This window comes from Diadema antillarum, unplaced genomic scaffold (genome assembly GCF_040938485.1).
Source record: "Diadema antillarum isolate AM-2024a unplaced genomic scaffold, OU_Dant_1.0 seq00000178_RagTag, whole genome shotgun sequence".
NCBI classification, from domain to species: domain Eukaryota; kingdom Metazoa; phylum Echinodermata; class Echinoidea; order Diadematoida; family Diadematidae; genus Diadema; species Diadema antillarum.
This window is the reverse complement of record NW_027271245.1, coordinates 552,509-571,373: the sequence shown is the minus strand read 5'-3', so window position 1 is coordinate 571,373 and position 18,865 is coordinate 552,509. Positions and strand designations below refer to the sequence as shown.

The 18,865-nt window shown below is 39.5% G+C and overlaps 1 protein-coding gene and 1 non-coding gene across 2 annotated transcripts; both read left to right on the top strand.

The window, feature by feature from the left end:
* Positions 1-1,078: 1,078 nt before the first annotated feature.
* On the top strand, positions 1,079-15,425 carry LOC139728418 (threonine synthase-like 1). Its single transcript, XM_071639364.1, has 10 exons — positions 1,079-1,413; positions 3,072-3,218; positions 4,161-4,954; positions 6,568-6,638; positions 7,704-7,814; positions 8,826-9,100; positions 10,201-10,358; positions 11,821-11,914; positions 12,627-12,723; positions 13,573-15,425. The coding sequence occupies exons 1-10, from the start codon at positions 1,225-1,227 to the stop codon at positions 13,899-13,901; spliced, it is 2,265 nt and encodes a 754-aa protein (XP_071495465.1). The 5' UTR covers positions 1,079-1,224; the 3' UTR covers positions 13,902-15,425.
* Positions 15,426-18,792: 3,367 nt separating this feature from the next.
* Positions 18,793-18,865, top strand: Trnat-ggu (transfer RNA threonine (anticodon GGU)). The gene has a single exon. It is a non-coding gene; the product is annotated as a tRNA-Thr (tRNA).

The following is an 18,865-nucleotide window of genomic DNA, read 5'->3' as shown; positions in this document are numbered from 1 at the left end:
TCATGGGTCAAAAGTTCACGCACTTTCCCGTCTCAGGTTTTTTTTTTTAAAATCTCATTTTGTGACAGTTATTATTGCTCTCATTGTCATTGCCATTGTCATTGTCATTGTCATTGTCATTACACTCTTTTTTCTTTTCGTTGTTGTTGTTTTTTTTTTGGGGGGGGAGGGGGATCGTGCCATCACTATCATAACTGGACTCGACGCAGACAGGTGCAGCTCTAATAAAGATCACAATTTGGAGCAACCAGAGTTTTTTAGTAACAACTGATGCATTGATTATTCCCAAGTTCTGAAATTCACTGGATTACTCGTCTCCCGGCTTGATTATGCACATGCTGTGGTAAGCCAGGGAGGTGGAAGAGAACACCTCCCTGGGTAAGCCTATAATATTATCATGGAGGAAATGTTGCATGGGCGTCACCATCGCACACACGAATCGTTATGCCCTGCTTGTTCTCACGAAATACTGGAATAATATCTTCGGTTTGATGTCATAGTCCTTGAGGCTGAAGGCAGTATATAGGGCCTATTTCTCGTATTTCGTGAACAACCATGCAGGGGGTGGGAAAACTAATGATATATCTGCATGCAGATGTCTAAACCACTGCCTGCTGTTTAGATTTCCTATTGGCGTATAAACCGGCCCAGGTATTATCGATCATTATCGTTTGCCACGTACTAGTGAGCTAGGATTGCATCAGTTCGCTCACGGTAGACTTTTTTAAAGCTTTTTCTTTGAGTATTGTTTATTCAAACAATTTATATAAAACAACATTAATGAGTAAAGGTTTTGAGTTCATTTTAATCATATTTTATACGATGAATAATAACTTTGCAGATATTTATTATTCAATTAATGTGAATAAAAAAGGGGGATAAACACGTAATATAGCCCAGTTCAGACAATACCGACAAGACGGTGAGCACAGCTAGCCTTTGTTTACATGACAAACACAATCACAACGAACAGGTGGTATGCCTGCGCCCCTCTCAGAACAAGATTGAGGGTGCTGTGTAGGGTGTGTACATCGAAGTTGAACAATCCTTACATGCTATTGTAGTAGATGAATGACGAATAGGGTTACGTAGCTCTTTAGATGGTGCACGTGTCTTTAGAACGTTTCTGAACTCTTTGATGTTTGTTTTACGTCTGGAAGGTGATCAACATCCGAAAATTAAGTTTGAAGTATTACTGCCGCATATAAATGGTCAAGAACGGTGATGTTCTTGCGCGGATTATGGCACAGAAGGCATACAGTGAGCGACTGGGTGCCCGTGGGCGTGAGTTTGACAGGTGGGGCCATCGTCGAGGTCCCGTTACTTGATCGGGGTGCCTGGAGAATTTTCTCTGTTTCCTGTGGCCATCGTCGGCATTTATTCAATACGTGTCGCCACCGACAAGAATGTCAGGTATGTAGGATATAGGGGTAACTCCAGATCTTGTTCCGATGTTAAGAAGATTGTTAATAAATGGGGTACTCCAGCTTGAACTTGTGCATAAAGATTTAAGTGTCTTCATCAAAATGGAGTAAACGAATATCTTGTCCACCATATACCTGATATCCAAGAAGTGGTTAAACCTCTCTGCTTTGGCAGTAAGAACACGACCCACTGATGCCGTGGAAATAGAATATAACACACCCAACTGATCTGAATTAGTTTGCATATAGGTTAAAGGACAAGTTCACCTTCATAGACATGTGGGTTGAGTGAATGCAGCAATATTAGTAGAACACATCAGTGAGAGTTTGAGGAAAATCCGACAATCCGTTCAAAAATTATGAATTTTTAAAGTTTCTGCTCAGTCATGGCTGGATGAGAAGACTACTATTGCTTGTGATGTCACATGAGTACAACGGTATAAAGAAAGTATAAAGAAAATTCACCTTATTTTCACTTTTCTCGTATAACAAAAGAACACTCAACTTCTCTCTTTCAGAAGGCAAGGGGAATAATATCATCCTTAACATACATCAGTAACAAGTCCAAGAAATGTGCATCTTTTTTTCAAAAAGTAAAATTTTGTGAAATTCTCTTTTTATTTTCATTATATCGTTGTACGCCTGTGACATCACACACTGTAGTAGTCTTCTCATTCAGCAGTAATTGCGCAGATATTTAAAAAATTCAAAGCTTTTGAACGGATTGTCGGATTTTCCTCAAACTTTCACTGATGTGTTCTACTAATATTGCTGCATTCACTCAATCCACATGTACATGAAGGTGAACTTGTTCTTTAATGAAGTCAAATCATAGTTAATTTTTTCTCATAATATCACAAGGAAGTATACTATGTCTCTTTGTTTTCAGCCATAGCCTATCTCGAGATTCACTCTCTTGTCTGTAGTACTTGATATGCTTCATTTAAGAATGAATTTCCACTTGGTTTGGGGCATACCTTTTGAAATTATGATAGGTGAATGTTGATATTCACAACAAAGAGTGGAGGATAAATAAAGTGTGATAACCTATATACCCCTCAGTGGTAATCAGTACCATGTAAGATGTGTGATGATGCTATAAAAAAAAAAAAGAATAGAAAAAGATGTCAGGACTGGAGATGAACAAAACATGGTTTTTTTTATCTTCCTTAATCTGTATTTATACATTTATGTATCCCTACTTGTCAGCAAAGTTGTATGTTTGGAAATATTTTAAATTCAGCTTGCAGTGCCCCACCCGTCATTCCCTATCCATATATCCCTCCACCCCCTTTACCCCCCCCCCCCCTTCAATTGTTCGGTTTTCTTTTGAACTTTGATACTTTTTTCCTATACAGTTTCTGCCATGAAAGGCTAATACTCCTCCAATCCCATTACCCCCCCCCCAAAAAAAAAAAAAAAAAAAAAAAAAAAAGTAAGGAGAAGGAATCATACAAATCTATTGCCTGGTTTTCTTTTTGTCTGTGACATTTTGTTTCTATACAATTTTCTGTCCTGAAAGACCAATGATCCTCCAGTCCCATACCCACCCCCCCCCCAAAAAAAAGGAATCATATATATGAATATGTTGTCTGGTTTTCTTTTTACCTTCGATGCTTTGTATCTCTTTAAAAAATGTTGTGACAGGCCACAAACAATATCATCCTGATGGGAAGTCCAGGGGCAGGGAAGACTACTGTTGGCCAGATCCTGGCTAAGAAGCTTGGACGACCTGTCCTTGATGTAGACAATGACATCTTGGAATCAACTTGGGGAATGCCAGTCAGCAACAAGGTCAAACTCATGACCTCCTTCCCACAGTTCACATCTTTCTCTCTCTCATTGGGGGGCAGCTGCTTTTTTATGCTTACTTACAGTGGCGGATCCAGAGGGGGGTGCACCGGTGCGCGCCCCTCTTTAGTATTTGTTAAAACAAAAGAAATAAAAAGAAAAAATGGGGGGGCGTGTGTGCCCCTTTTATTTTGTAAAAGTGCTTCCCCTTTACAGAATTCCTGGATCCGCCCCTGACTTATATTGTCAAGTGATGCGTAGACTCTCCCTAAATTTTATACTACAGTCGTTCAAGGGAGACGAAAAAGGTGGCTGCTATTGTCAAGTGGCCACTAGAGACAGAATCTTTATCTTGGCTTTGCTCTGTATGTAGATTGATGTGGTGAAATAACACAGACATGGGGCCTATTTCATAAAGATTGAGCGTTAGTTGCAATCAATGGCAAATTACATTTCATCAACAACTTTGTGATTGATCGCAAGTAATGCTCAATGTACTGAAAGTTACGCTTGATTTTTCTTGAAATCAATTGTATGTGTCTTTAAGAAACAGGACTTACACTCGATTCACTAATACACTCAGTAAATCGAGCTTGAGATCAATCGCAACTCTGTATGAAACAGGCCATGGTTTTTGTCACCCAGCTACCCTGTCATGAACCTGAAGCTAAATCACCTGTTGTACTCTCATTCTTTTAATGTTAAGGTGTATTGAAATAATATGGTGATAATCAGACGTATCATATGGGTTTTGAGACTTTGCTGTAGATCTAGAGTAGTCACTAAAAATATAGATAATTATCATTTGTACTAATGACGACTTCAAACAATTTGAACTGAATTTGTTCAGACATAACAAAATTTTTATAAAACGAAAGAATACTGCTGGTCTTGAAGACCTCGTTATAATGGGAGTCACTTGTACATGTATGTGTTGCTTTCTAGTTGTCTGAGGTTGGAGGAGAAAGGTTTGTTGAGGCAGAGGGCAAGGCTCTCCTTGGGTTTCAACCTCCTTCAGATGCTGTCATTACGCTAAGCGGCTCAAACCCCATGCATGCTGCTAGCATGGCCCACATTGCTCAGTCTGGCACGGTGGTGTTTCTGGATGTTCCAAATGATGACATCCTCCAGCGCCTGCAGGAGATGAAAGTAAATCGCATCGTGGGACAAGAAGCTGGCGTCTCCATGTCTGAAATTCTAGCATACCGACAGCAGTTTTATGAAAGATGCTATGATCTGAGGGTGACCTGTGAAGCTAAGGAAACTCAGGAGAGCATAGCCAGTAAAATCAGTAGAGTGCTGGATGCACATGATCATCAAAATGGTTACACTTCGACGAGGGGAGACGGGTCAACACCATGGAAAAATTTTCTAGAAGCTACCTTGCAGGGCTTGGCAGAAGATGGAGGCCTTTTTGTGCCATCGGGGACACTCCCAAAGATGACCCTGAAACAATGGGAGCGACTTGTTCCTTGTTCCTACCAAGAGAGGGCGCAGCGAATTCTGGAGCAGTGGATCCATCCATCGGACCTTCACCCCTGTGCACTGAATAGAATGATCCAAGAGGCCTACAGCACTGAAAGCTTCCCTTGCCCTGAAGTAGTACCCATCACCCACCTGGAGGGAAACCAGTACCTGATGGAAGTCTTCCATGGTCCCACAGCATCCTTCAAGGATGCCCCCCTCCAGCTCATGCCCCATTTCTTCCGTGAAGCAGTCCAGCAGAAGGGAGATGCGAGGTAAATGGATGGTCAAATGTAACTAGTTATATTCAGATGGTGATCTTTAACCTCGAGGATAAGTGAACTTTGAGGATAAGTTTTATGGAGCGCCAAGTCTTGCATGGTTGATTTCTTGGGGAAATGGCCATTTCATCGGCGAAATGACTGATTTCGTAACAAAATTGACCATGAGTCACTTGGCACCCCTTAGAGCTTATCCTTGAAGTTAGCTTATCCTTGAGGTTAAGGATCACTGCATGTCTGAACATACTACTATCTAATCTATGGCTCTCGTCAGGGAGGTCCCTGCTATGGTTGACCTTCTCGTCTAGTAGAAAATGCGAATGCTGTCAGGTGTATTTTGACCATCTCCTTCATAAAAAATGTAAAAGTTGTCAGGTTTTTTTTTTGTTTGTGAAATCTATTCACCAATAGACTGGTTTACTAACTCATTAAAATTTTGTGCATACAATGTATTTTCATACAAAGACGTGGTTGTTCCTAACAATCAGAAATCTTGCTAGACGCTTGCCTGACATAGCAATAACTTATGTATGCAGGATGGAACAGGTTAATGGAAAGCTTGTCACTAGGACCTCAGGAAAGAAACTTTCATAGATTTGACTACAGCAGTAAATCAGCCTATGCTATTAAAGTTGGTATATTTGTAATGAACCCGACCACATACTTAACAGATACTTGGGAATTGCCTGTTGAAATGGCAGTTTAGCCCATTGCCTTTAGGGGAAAAAAAAAACCCCAAACAAACAAACCCAAGAACTTACTGGGTCTAGTGCAAAGACTAGGGGGGAGGACGAATTCCATAATATTGTATGGCAACTTACTAATGCAGTTTCAGTCACCAGTATCGTCTTTTGAGAAATTATGGTGCATTGAAGTGTATCTGTCTGTGTGTCTGATATGGCCCTGGGGAAGACAGTATATGAGCCGAATAGGAATGTCTCTTATATGGCTTATTCCTTACAAATTGGCTATCTTTGTATGCGACATGATTACTTGGCTATATAGGCTTTTCTGTGTGTGTGCAGCGAAGCAATCTGTGACATGAAACGGTCATGAATAGACAAAGAGTGGCATGCAAACCCCTAAGTGGAGTATAGTTAACTCCACTTTGTCATTATTATTTTAAAGATGTTTGTGTGTGTGTCCTTTGGCAATGTTTAGAGAAATATTGAGTGCAATTTGCTTTCATTTGCCACTAGCAGGTACTTCATTCTAGTAGCCACCTCTGTTATTATAGGAATATATGTGAGTGTGTGTCATTTTTCAATGTTGAGTGAAAATTGACTGCTTTTTTTTTTCTTTTGCCACTGGCACAGTAGCAGATACCTCATTCTAGTACTAGTAGCCACCTCCGTTATTATAGGAATGTGTGTATGTGTGTGTGTGTGTGTGTGTGTGTGTGTGTGTGTGTGTGTGTTGTGTCCTTTGGCAATGTTGAGTGAAAAACTGAGTGCTATAATTTGTTTTATTTTCCCACGGGCAGGTACCTCATTCTGGAAGCTACTTCCGTTATTATAGGAATGTGTGTGTGTGTTGTGTCCTTTGGCAATGTTGAGAAAAAAAAAACTGAGTGCTGTAATTTGTTTTATTTTCCCATGGGCATGCAGGTACTTCATTCTAGTAGCTACCTCCGGAGACACCGGCAGTGCTGTTTTAGATGGCTTCAGTGCTTCCAGTGGTAAATGTCACCCCCCCCCCCCCTACTAATAAAGTATACCATCCTCTTTATTTCTATTGTAAGGTATAGGAATTTGTAAGTTTTTTGTTAAAATGACATTTTGCATAATAATCAGTATTGATTATCACTTTATTTCATTTCATTTCATTTATTTGGCAAAAACAAATATAAAACAATATACATGTCATTACAAAGAAACAAATACATGCCAGGACTCCTAAGGAGCAATTAGACCTATGTGCTTGTAGCTGGAGCCTTCAAACAGAAAGAGTTAAAATACATTCAATCAACACTTGTCAATTATCAGCTCATGTTGTCGCACTTTTTTGCAATGAATTGACCAATTATGCATGTATCTTGTTAAAAAGACTTGGTGTTGTATGCTCATGTGACCCTTACAAAAAGATCTGACTGCATTACTCCAATTCTCTGATCCCTCTACTGGCTCCCATACGTTAATGTATCATCTTTAACGTTCTTGTATGGTGTATAAGATATGTAAAAATGTTGCCCCATCTTATTTCAAAGAATTGAATTCTCTCCACTTCTCTGTAAATAATGTATTTCAACCTGATCTCTCCATTGTTCCTACCAGACTATTACGCAATTATGGTCCTCACACTTGTACCTGTTATGATCGTAGAGTTATTTTCTGTCACGATAGCTCAGTTTCTTTGGAACAAACTCCCTTTCACATTCAAACACTCAAAGGTAGACAAGTTTAAATCAGTGTTCAAATCTCACTTATTCAATCAATCCTAATATATATATATATATATATATATATATTTTTTTTTTTTTTTTTTTTTTTTTGGGGGGGGGGGGGGGAGTGCCATATATGCATATTACAGTGTTGGTAATATATTCTATATTTTAATTCAACTTTTCTGTTCTGTATCAATGCGCTTAGAAATGCCCATATAAAGCACTGATGGTAATACTATTTTATTTATTAATGAGCCATCTTAGCAGAGTGCTCTCTGATCAGAGATTGTCAGAATAATGTGAAACTGTCCACAATGCTATTTCTTGTTTGTTTTTTATATGTTTCTATACATTACTCAGGAGAAAGTGATATGGGTGTATCTGTGATGGTGTTTTACCCAGAGGATGGCGTTAGTCCCATACAGAAAGCTCTCATGACTGCTGTAGACAGCCCCAATGTCAGGGTTATTGGTAAGTAATATACTTTAGCCCGAAGGTCATAAAAAGCATATATGCCAAATACTTTTCAACCTAGATATAGCGAGTATTTAAAACTATTTTTATATTACTGTTATGATATTCTCTGTTGTTTTAACAAACATTGTATCATGTAAAAAACAAACAAACATAACAAAACAACTCAACATGACATGAACCTCATCCTTAACCCTTTGAGGACAAGTCTCGAGTATACTCGGGCAGAGGTCCATGGGAAATGCATGTTGTAGCAAAATCAGTCCGTCCTCAATGGGTTAAGAGTATGGATATAAAAGACCTTATTGGAATTTTACCTCTAGTCTACTACCAGTGAAAGGTTTAATTTGGATATGTCATTGTAAGATCAAGATATTTGCTTCTTAAAAACACTTGATTTTTTTAATTTCCAAAGCTCTCTTTCTGTTCTTTTTGTGTTAACTTCTTTCTTTTTTTTCATTGAAGGTAATCTGAACATGGAGTCAAGTTTAGTGTATGGCCAGTCAAGTTTCTAAGAAATGACTGGTCACCGTGCCTGTGGATGCCCCATTTGGCCCCACAATATCTTGCCCCTGTGCCTAGATGAAGTTTAGTCTGGCACTAAGTACAAATTGTACTGCATCGTGCTCTGTGTCCACATTCATTCTCCAAGCAGCATTCATATACATGTGTCATTTAACAAGTGCCTTGATATTAAAATTCTGTTCATATCAGCTCCCCTATGCTATTGCATATTTCTAGCCCCTGTGAAATACTCTTAGGTCAGCTGAAGAGGCTACTGCTCTTGACCATTCATCTACACGATTGAGGATCTTCTGCCTCACATACTGACCTGGGTGTAGTTGTATCACTTTTGAATTTACAGCTTCTAGTATAAGTCGTAGAGATGACTTTACGTACAAAAAAAAAAGGGGGGGGGGGAAATGGCCCGTATTCTTCTACCTCCATGGCACACACACTCTGATTATCTGTTTTCCTCTCTCATCTTTACCCCTATTTTGAAATCAGGTGTGGAGAGTGACTTTGATTTCTGCCAATCAGCCATCAAGCAGATCTTCTCATCCGGTTCCTGTGATCTCCGCCACACTTTGCTCAGATACCACAACATCAAGCTGAGTGCTGCCAACTCCATCAACTGGGGTCGACTGCTGCCCCAGGTGGTCTACCACGCCTCCTGCTACCTGCAGCTGGCTCAGAGGGGCGTGGTCAAAGTTGGGGAGGAGGTGGACCTGTGTGTGCCCACTGGAAATTTCGGCAATATTCTCGGGGCCTTCTATGCTAAGGTACAATCTGAATAAGCCACGAGTGCGTTTAGTCATATTGGAGGCTAGTTGTGAACACCACTTTTTCCCATGTAATTTTCCAGGCTTGATTTGGATCAAGTTGAGCTTAAAGGACAAGTCCACCTTCATATACATAAGGATTGAGAGAATGTAGCAATATTAGTAGAACACATCAGTGAAAGTTTGAGGAAAATTGGACAATCCGTTCAAAAGTTATGAATATTTTAAGTATCTGCACAGTCACTACTGGAAGAGAAGACTACTACAGTGTATGCTGTCACATGCGTACAACTATATAAGGAAAATAAAAGGAGAATTTCACAAAACTTTACTTTTTAAGTAAAGTGCACACTTCTTTGACTTGCTACTGACGTATGTTAAGGGTAATATTATTCCCCCTGCCTTCTGAAAGAGAGAAGTCGAGTGTTCTTTTGTTGTGCGAGAAAAATGGAAATATGTTGAATTTTCTTTATTCTTTTTTTATATCGTTGTACTCATGTGACATCACAAGCTATAGTAGTCTTTTCATCCAGCCGTGACTGAGCAGAAACTTCAAAAATTCATAACTTTTTAACGGATTGTCCGACTTTGCTCAAACTCTCACTGATATGTTCTACTAATATTGCTGCATTTACTCAACCCACATGTCTATGAAGGTGAACTTGTCCTTTAATTGATAAAGAAATTTTCTGGCTGTAATGTAAAAAACTATCTTGCAATTACCAAAATGAACATGATGGTTTTGCAGATTAGAGATGACTAATACCCAGGCAAGATCCCAATGCCTATTGAAAGCAAAAAAAAACAAAACAAAACTGAAGAAATCTAAACAAACTGGTAATTTTTTCCAAACTCTGATATACGTGTATGGCACTTTGACATTATTTCAAGCTGTAAAGCTTGGTTTTATATCCTCCTCTGTATTGAAACTTGTTACTTTGTGAAAGGTTCCCACTGAGGGTAGAGACCCATGAAATAGGATGTATAGGCCTTTTTGATGAAGAAATTTTCCACACAAAAAGATGTTGAGTAGACGATAATATGATGTGAAATGCAGGGATACACATGTCTGATAAGACATCTACTATGATTACACCCAGATGATGGGAATCCCGTTTCGTCGCATGATCTGCGCCTCCAACACCAATAATGTTCTGACTGACTTCCTATCCACCGGTGTATATGACCTCCGAGGACGACCCCTGCAGGTTACCATGTCACCAGCCATTGACATCCTCAAGTCGTCCAATCTGGAGAGGTATTTGTGACTAACAGATCTTTCAGACGATAGAAAAATCTCTCTCGTAACCGTGTTTATGCATCACAATTACAATCTTTGATTTGAAGTTTGGAGGTTCACACTTTCTGACCTGTCCATCGACAGCTAGTGAAGCAAAAGCAGATTGCATCACATTTCACGAGTCAAGCTCGGCTCTGCCTCTTCAATCTTATTTTGCAGGTCAAGTCTTCCAGATGGGAAGTGCACACCAGAAATTGAGCAAATCAAGATTTGAAAACACCTCCACACATGGATTTGCAAATCAAGATTCTAGAATTGTGATCACAATGGCTTGCTTTCAGATGCAGGAAATATCTCGATTACAGTCATGATTCTTTTAATATAGAGATCACAATCTTGATTAACAAGAGACATTTTTCTAAAGTCTGAAAGGATGGCTTGTGTATGTGTAGAGGTAGTTGGAGTGTTTAGGGGATTGGGGCTGCATTAATCCTTTGAGCGCTCAGGCATTTGGCCGTAACTGGCCCGGCCTTTTCATCAGTATTCAGATCATTCCTCCAAACTTGATGTAATGGTAAGCAAGCCAGTCTACTCAGTCCTTAGAGTGTGCCTCAGTCCCACAGGAAGGCCATGGTTACACAATAAAGATTAAATGGATTTAATAGTACCTCCTTTCACTGGCAATTCAGTTTTCAAACATCTGTGCTAATCCACAAAGAAAGTACAGTTGTTTAGTGAAGGTTAAACGTGATGATGAAGGGAGGTTGAGCAGTTAGCAGCTGCTTGTGTATTAGATATTTTTAGTAGACATGAAGACATACCAATTGTGACTAAAGGGAGGATGAGGGCATTCTATGTTTTATAAGTCACTATTTGAGGAGCGCTGGAATTCAACTTTATAATGCTGCATCATTACAAACTGTATTTGTTGATTTAAAACTTGCACATAATTTGACATCAAATTAATGACTAATACCTGCAAACATATTGCAAAGTGCTCTGCTTGCTTCTCAATTTGCATGTGATTTTTCGCCCATTTATCTCCCAAAGGGCACGAGGTATCCAAGGTACATCGATATCACCTGTACGTCACACTATCATGCACGTTTTGATACCAGAGCTGTGTTGACATGGCCTTTGGCTTATTTCTTATCCATGTAATAGACTTTGTATCATGACATGAAACGATGTGTTTTTGTAAAGGAACATGCATTAAATGTGCAACAAACATTAAATCCTTATTAATGTGCATTATAAGAACTTTCTTGAAAACCACATACATGTAGTGAAAAAGATAGTCTCAAATTGCTAAGAGGGAGTGAACTCTGCCATTACTTGCATGAGATGCCGTGTGACACAAGCGCAAATCAGTATTGAGCATTTATTATAATGATATAACATACTGCACATTCCAATTACAAAGCAATACTTTGTGCCCACCCTGATTCTATAGAGTCATCTGTTGTTGTTTTTGTTTCAGGCTGTTATATTTTGCAACAGGCAACAGCGGACAACAGGTCCGTGCTATGTATGACCAGCTTCAGCGAGAGAAATTTTTCTCAGTTCCAGACTGCGTAAGTACATGTAGTACTTAGGAAGTAGTACTTAGGAAGTAGTACTTAGTAAAAGGAAGATTACACAAGAGCTGTTGAGTACCTTACAGTACCTTTGTAAAACCTCATTCTCATGAATCGCCAGACATTGTTGTGCAGTTTGCATGCAAAATGCTGCCTTCTTACTGACTGACTATTCTCATCCATAAGACCAGCGGATCTAAGGTATCTTTGTTGTTAATATGGTATACATGTATTCTCTGTACATCTTTTGCTTATGAAATATGAAATATTACTCATATTTTGTGTTTCTGTTGGTATGGCATTGCTCTGTTTGCAGGTCATCAAGATCTTGTAATGATGATTATGTGTTTCATAATTTTTAAGCCATAAATGAGACCAAGGAAAATTTGTGCTCTTTTTTTTTATGGAAGAATATATAGAATTTGTAAGGTTAAATGTATATGGTACAAAATTTTGATTTAAAGTTCTGGGGTGATGAAAGCAGCAGTGTAATTGTTGAGCCTTATAGAAAACAAAAGGAAACAAAAACAAAACAAAAAACAGATGACAAAATCTGTTGATCAGTGATAATGACAAAATATATGAGTCTTTGGAGCAGGCTCTATTTGATGCATCTTACCAAAGGGGTCTAACATGGTGAGAAATGCCCCACATTGAAATGGAAGAAAGTGTGAAAAATTGATCTCGGCCATTGATTCTCTTCTGGTAGGTGTTGTCACGGATACAAGATGACCTGGGTTTCATGGGAGATTGGTGTGATGAACAAACTTGTGCCGAGACTATGAGGGCAGTATTTGAGAGGACAGGTGAGTTATACCATATGTCGCCTGTTGGATCCTGCTAAAGCATTATCTTACGCAAAATACTTGCATATAATCTTACAATATCTATTCATTTATCTATGATAGTTGTACTGGGCAGCAGTGTACCAGTCTTGATATTTGTCACATCAGCAAAAATATCGGGAAAAGAACACAATTTTTGGCCTTCACCCAAAATAGTGCCAGAGGGTTCATGGTTTCGGGATGTCTGTCTGTCTGTCTCACATCTCATCATCATGATACAGGAAAACCACTTGACGAATTTCCAGGCACCTGACCTTGTGCTAGAGGTTAGATCTGCCGATTGCACTTTTTTTCTTACCCAAATGTGCTGCGTTCATCTTTTTATTTTGATTGTGACTTTTAGAAATGGAAGTTTTTACCCTCTGATCTCGCACGAATCCAACTTTGAATGTATCATAATTCAGTTTACATGTAGATATACACACACACATGCCAACATACATACAGGAATACCACTACACCTCTACAAACAAATACATACACACCAGAGATGCCAACAGTTTCTTTTTTGCAATACACTGTGTTTTGTACTCTGTGTGTGTGTGTGTTCTTTTTTTTAAAACCAAAAATACTGCATGGAAAATACTCTTGTCTCAAATTGTATGACTACACGTCTATTGCAGGAAAGGTGAACATACTGGGGGTTCACCAAAAATATGCTGTTTCAGCCCTCAGAACACTGCAATGCTGTTTGCAAAGTTTGCATCCCTCACACACACACACATACACACACTACCACCACACACTGCCACAATGGCTTGCATGCATCCTTTTTTTATTGGTAACATGAATTTCTCCTTCTGCACAAAGACTACCTCTTGGACCCACACACAGCGGTCAGTAAGGTCATTGCAGACCGCCATTCTTCGTCCGATGGAACCCCCATGCTGATCTGTTCCACGGCTCACTACGGCAAGTTTGCCTCCGACGTCCTCACCTCCCTCGGACACCAAGCCACAGACGAGGACGGACCGGAGATGCTGCTGACCAAACTGGGGGAGCTTGACCCTCGACCACACCCTCATCTGAACCTCGAGCGGTCTGTGAGGAACCCAAGGGTCCACAAGAGAGTGGTGGAGGCTTCTTTGGATGCGGTTGTCAAGGAGGTGAAAGATTTTGTCCTATCAAAAAACAGTTGATGCTAACTATGGAGATGGAGATGTAAAGAATTGTATGGATCGAATAACGATTCAGCTGAGTAAAAGCAGTGTGTGTGTGTGTATGCTGACTTCATTGATAATACCAAGGAGGTTCAAGAGAATGGAGTCACCACTGTCTTATTTCCTTTGCTAGATGTTCGATGCCACCGCTCAAAAATATTTGAAGCATGTGCCAAACAGGATCTGCCACGCAGATAGGAAGACAATTGACTCGTGTCTCATTGCATAATCACCAGCCACTTTCTAAGGAAGATATGTCTTTGTGATGGTAATTACTTTTCGCTATCCCTTCTTATACAAGGTAGGTGGTACAGACACGAGGATGTGTGAATAGAAATTGCGCAAAAAATGCTGAAATAAAGATGAAATTACTCGACTGGGCATACCCGGGCACTAATCTGATATATCTATCAATAAAGAATTATATTTGAAGATTATTCCAGGTCAGTTTTATTTGTCGGAATTAAGCGGAAAAGTGATAAAACCAGCTTTCCAGGATGGTAGAGTTTTAAACATTTTCACATGATACAGCTCTGATTAACACTTTTGCACAAATTTCTGCACGGGATTGATTTTTGTTTTACATGCTTTATCATTAAGTGAAATTTCACTTCATTTAATAAATAAATAAGCAAAATATGGCCAATATTATGTTAACGTTCAAAATGAATCTTCAGATTGCTCAGCAAGACGGCGGCTTCGAACATCGATCATCAAAGGCACAAATGCACCTGTGAAATTCTTTTGTACATCAATAGAAATCTGACAACTGTTTGAATAATTACTCCAACTCTTAAACCTCCTTGATAATACCAACACCAATGCCTGTTGACGATATTGATTAACATACGTTTTTGAGAGGAGAAGTTGCGTAGCCTTGAAGATCTCAAAGTTGTAGCCTTGAAGATCTCAAAGTTCTAGCCGCATTGTATGATATAACACCTTCAAAATATCAGTGGATCTAGAACTCTGCATGCATGTATGCAGATTGGTGGAAATTTTCTTCCTAAGTGATTCAAATGTATGACCGGAGTACTAGGATGACAGTTCAGAAAAAAAGTGTGGATTGTGCATAATATTCAATGAAAGACATGAGGTACTTGATATTAACCTTCACTGGATGCATCATTCAGTGATGTCATACAGAGATTTTGTTACCTATTGTCTATGATGGATGTGCGGTGTTGATATTGTGAGTGTATCATGATCTTACTATGTTCTCAATGTAGAGTATATACATTGTATGTGAATCCTCACCACATTACCTTAATAAAGTTGCAGATACCTGAAGGACAATTGTGGGTCACAGATATTTGATTTAAAAAGACTACAGTTTACAAGCACAAAGAAAATTTTATCAAAAATCGGATTGAAAAATAAGAAAGATATGAAATGTAAAAGACAAGTGTATTTTTGCTCAACAGTTATTCAACAGTTGATATGAATGTGCAAATGAGTGTGTTAAATATGTCATCACCTTGCTATTTTCCATTGATAAAATAAAAAAAAACCCCAAAAACAGAAACAAGAGACCCGCGGGTCTAGCGCTCACCTGAGTATCGCAAGTTCACCTTTCACGCAGTCACTAATCTAAATTATTCACAGCTCTACCAAAATTTGACGAGGCATTCTCAAGTGGAAGATGAAAATGTACAATAAGGGCCCAATTTTTTCAAGATTCCTTAATTTGGGGGAATTGGGGCCCCCTGGGGCCCTCTGGGTGGGGCATGGTGCCCAGTTTGATAAATTGAGATCCTGACCACCTAGGGATGCTACCTGCCAAGTTTGACAAAAATCCATCTTGAGGTTTTCAGGAAGAAGATGAAAATGTACAATTCAGGCCTCCATTTGGACCCTTCCAACCACCCCCCCCCCCCCCCCCCCCCCCCCCAGAGGGGCACCCCTGGATCTCCTATGAACAAACTTGAAACTACAGTCATTACTGTACTCACTCATAGTATTATCTCAGCTCTATAACTTCTGATTCTAGAGAAGATTTTTAAAGATTCCTTCATTTGGGGGGTTTGGGCCCCCTGGGGGCCCCCTGGGCGGGGCATGGTGCCCATTTTAACAAATTGAGATCCTAACCCCCTAGGGATGCTACCTGCCAAGTTTGGTGAAAATGGGTCATGGGGTTCTCAAGAAGAAGATAAAAATGTACAATTTAGGCCCCATTAGGACCCCTCCTCACCCCCACCCCCCCCCCCCCCCCCCCCTGGGTCCAAAGGGGGGCACCCCTGATTCTGCCATGAACAAACTTGAAACTACAGTCATCAATGTGCTAACTCATAGTATTAACCTAGCTCTATCACTTCTGGTTCTAGAGAAGAAGATTTTTGCGGATTCCTTAATTTTGGGGGGTTTGGGCCCCCTGGGGGCCCCCTGGGTGGGTCATGGTGCCCATTTTAACAAATGGAGTTCCTAACCCCCTAGGGATGCTACCTGCCAAGTTTGGTGAAAATGGGTCATGGAGTTCTCAAGAAGAAGATGAAAATGTACAATTTAGGCCCCATTAGAACCCTTCCCCACCCCCCTCCCCTGGGTCCCAAGGGGGGCACCCCTGATTCTGCCATGAACAAACTTGAAACTACAGTCATCAATGTACTAACTCATATTATTAACTTAGCTCTATCACTTCTGGTTCTAGAGAAGAAGATTTTTACAGATTCCTTAATTTTTGGGGGTTTGGGCCCCCCTGGGGGCCCCCTGGGTGGGGCATGGTGCCCATTTTAACAAATTGAGTTCCTAACCCCCTAGGGATGCTACCTGCCAAGTTTGATGAAAATCGGTCTTGGGGTTTTCAAGAAGAAGATGAAAATGTAAAAAGTTTACGCACGACGCACGACGGACGACGGACGACGGACGACGGACGACGCACGACGCACGACGCACGACGGACGCCGGACGAAGGGCGATCGCAATAGCTCACTTGAGCCTTTGGCTCAGGTGAGCTAAAAACTGATGGCTGAATACCTTTAAGATAATGAGCAGCCAGATATCTTCACTTATTATTTATATTTGAACAAAAACAACCCCCTCAAAAAAAAAAAAGAAAAAAAAAGAGATTTTGTGTATAGACTTTATGGCAAGTTGTGAGGCAATGACATCACCAACTCATTTGCATATTCACATCATATTGAATGTTAAAAATTTGTTTTCTGAAAGTTGGTGACATTTTACAATTTCGTAACGTTTTTCATATATAAAATTTTGATTTTTTTTTTTCTCTGTTGTGCTTACACAACTTTCTTTTAAGACTAATCTTAACTGATCTTGAAGTGTCCTTTATGCTGGAAATACAGGAAGATATAGTGAATTCCCCCCCCCCCTTCCCCCCCCCCCCAAAAAAAAAAAAAACACAAAAAACACAACAACAACTATTTGTTAAAAATCTAATATTTATTCAATCAAAGTACATATTGTCTTAACTTAAATACATTTGACATGACAAAACTTTTTTTTTTTTTTGCTTAATTAAAACTCTCATTTATTCAAGTCCATAATATGTGGCAACAATGAAGGATCATTTCAACTTTTCCGAAGTGTGGTTTAGGGTCTTTCTTTCTGTTGGCTATTGTACAGCATGCAATGTGATGTTTTGAATCAATCTGTTCTAAATCCATAATCTCTGTACATCTGAAGTTCAAAAGCTAAGTTTTCTAAAAACTTAATTTATCTGATTGGATTGGCTTCCTTACCCTGTATTTTGTAGGTTTGGGAGATAAGGTGGTGTAAATCATATATTGCCAGAAAAATTTGAATCTCGAGAATTCTAAAAAGCACCCTAATTCAGTCTTTCATTGTGACTGGTCACATGTAAATATACCATGTACAACTTTGAAGAATGTTACTGATAATAGGAGTACAGTCAACCTTGCCTAAGTCAAATCCATTTGGACTACAGATATAGTTTTGGCTTAGAGAAAATTATACGTATAAGGGATTAAAATCAGTAGAAATGAAAGAGAACTTGAAAAGACCTTTGACTTTATTCTAAGCCATTATTTGACTTGTGTGATGGTGACTTTAGCAAGATTGACTGTTTTTGACATTATGTACACTCATTGATATGATACTATTTGGTGACACAACTTTAGCTCCCGCGACAATTGCTTCGGTCTTATTTTCTCCAAGGACTTAGGGTTAGGGTTAGAGTTGTGCTGTTTTAGGTTTAGTTTGATGTGAGGATTACTATTAGGGTTAGGGTTATGTTTGGGGGTAGAATTTATGTTTGGCTTAGCGTGCAGATATTTCATGGGAGCAATTGTCACAGGAGCAAATGTCATGGAACCCATTATCTAAATGATAATGTGAGAACTTCCATGTATTTTGTGTACATGTATTAACACATGTACCAAGTATTTGCCTGGAGATATATAACATGCCTTGTCTTGCTCTTACTCCTATTAAACACAACTACAAAATTTGTCTTCCTAACAAGCATAGTGCATTCTTGTCTGTAGATTCCACTTGCTACAGTATTCTAAAGAAACAAAACAGGTTTTTAGTGTATCAAAACATGAGAAAAATTGATCTCACTTAGAGGGGGAAAAGTACTGTCCAAATTTAGCCCATCTCTGCTCAACACAATTGGTTTTTTTTTTCAAAAACTTTATTGCACTTGTCATCTTTATCATGGATTACCCAAATTATTGCAACTGATTGACAAATTGCCCTACATCAACATAAATAAGCACTGAATTGATCAGTGTTTTAGTATTAGCCATGATAAAAAATCATGGTCATACATACTTGAGCAGGATTCGAACCTACAACCTCCTGATCACCGGACAGGTGTCATTTCCACTAGACCACCGAGCTTTCGCCCGACAGCAAGTGTTGGTTCTAATCCTTCTTGCTGTCGGGCACAAGCTCGGTAGTCTAGTGGAAATGACGCCTGTCTGGTGATCAGGAGGTCGTAGGTTCGAATCCTGCTCGAGTAT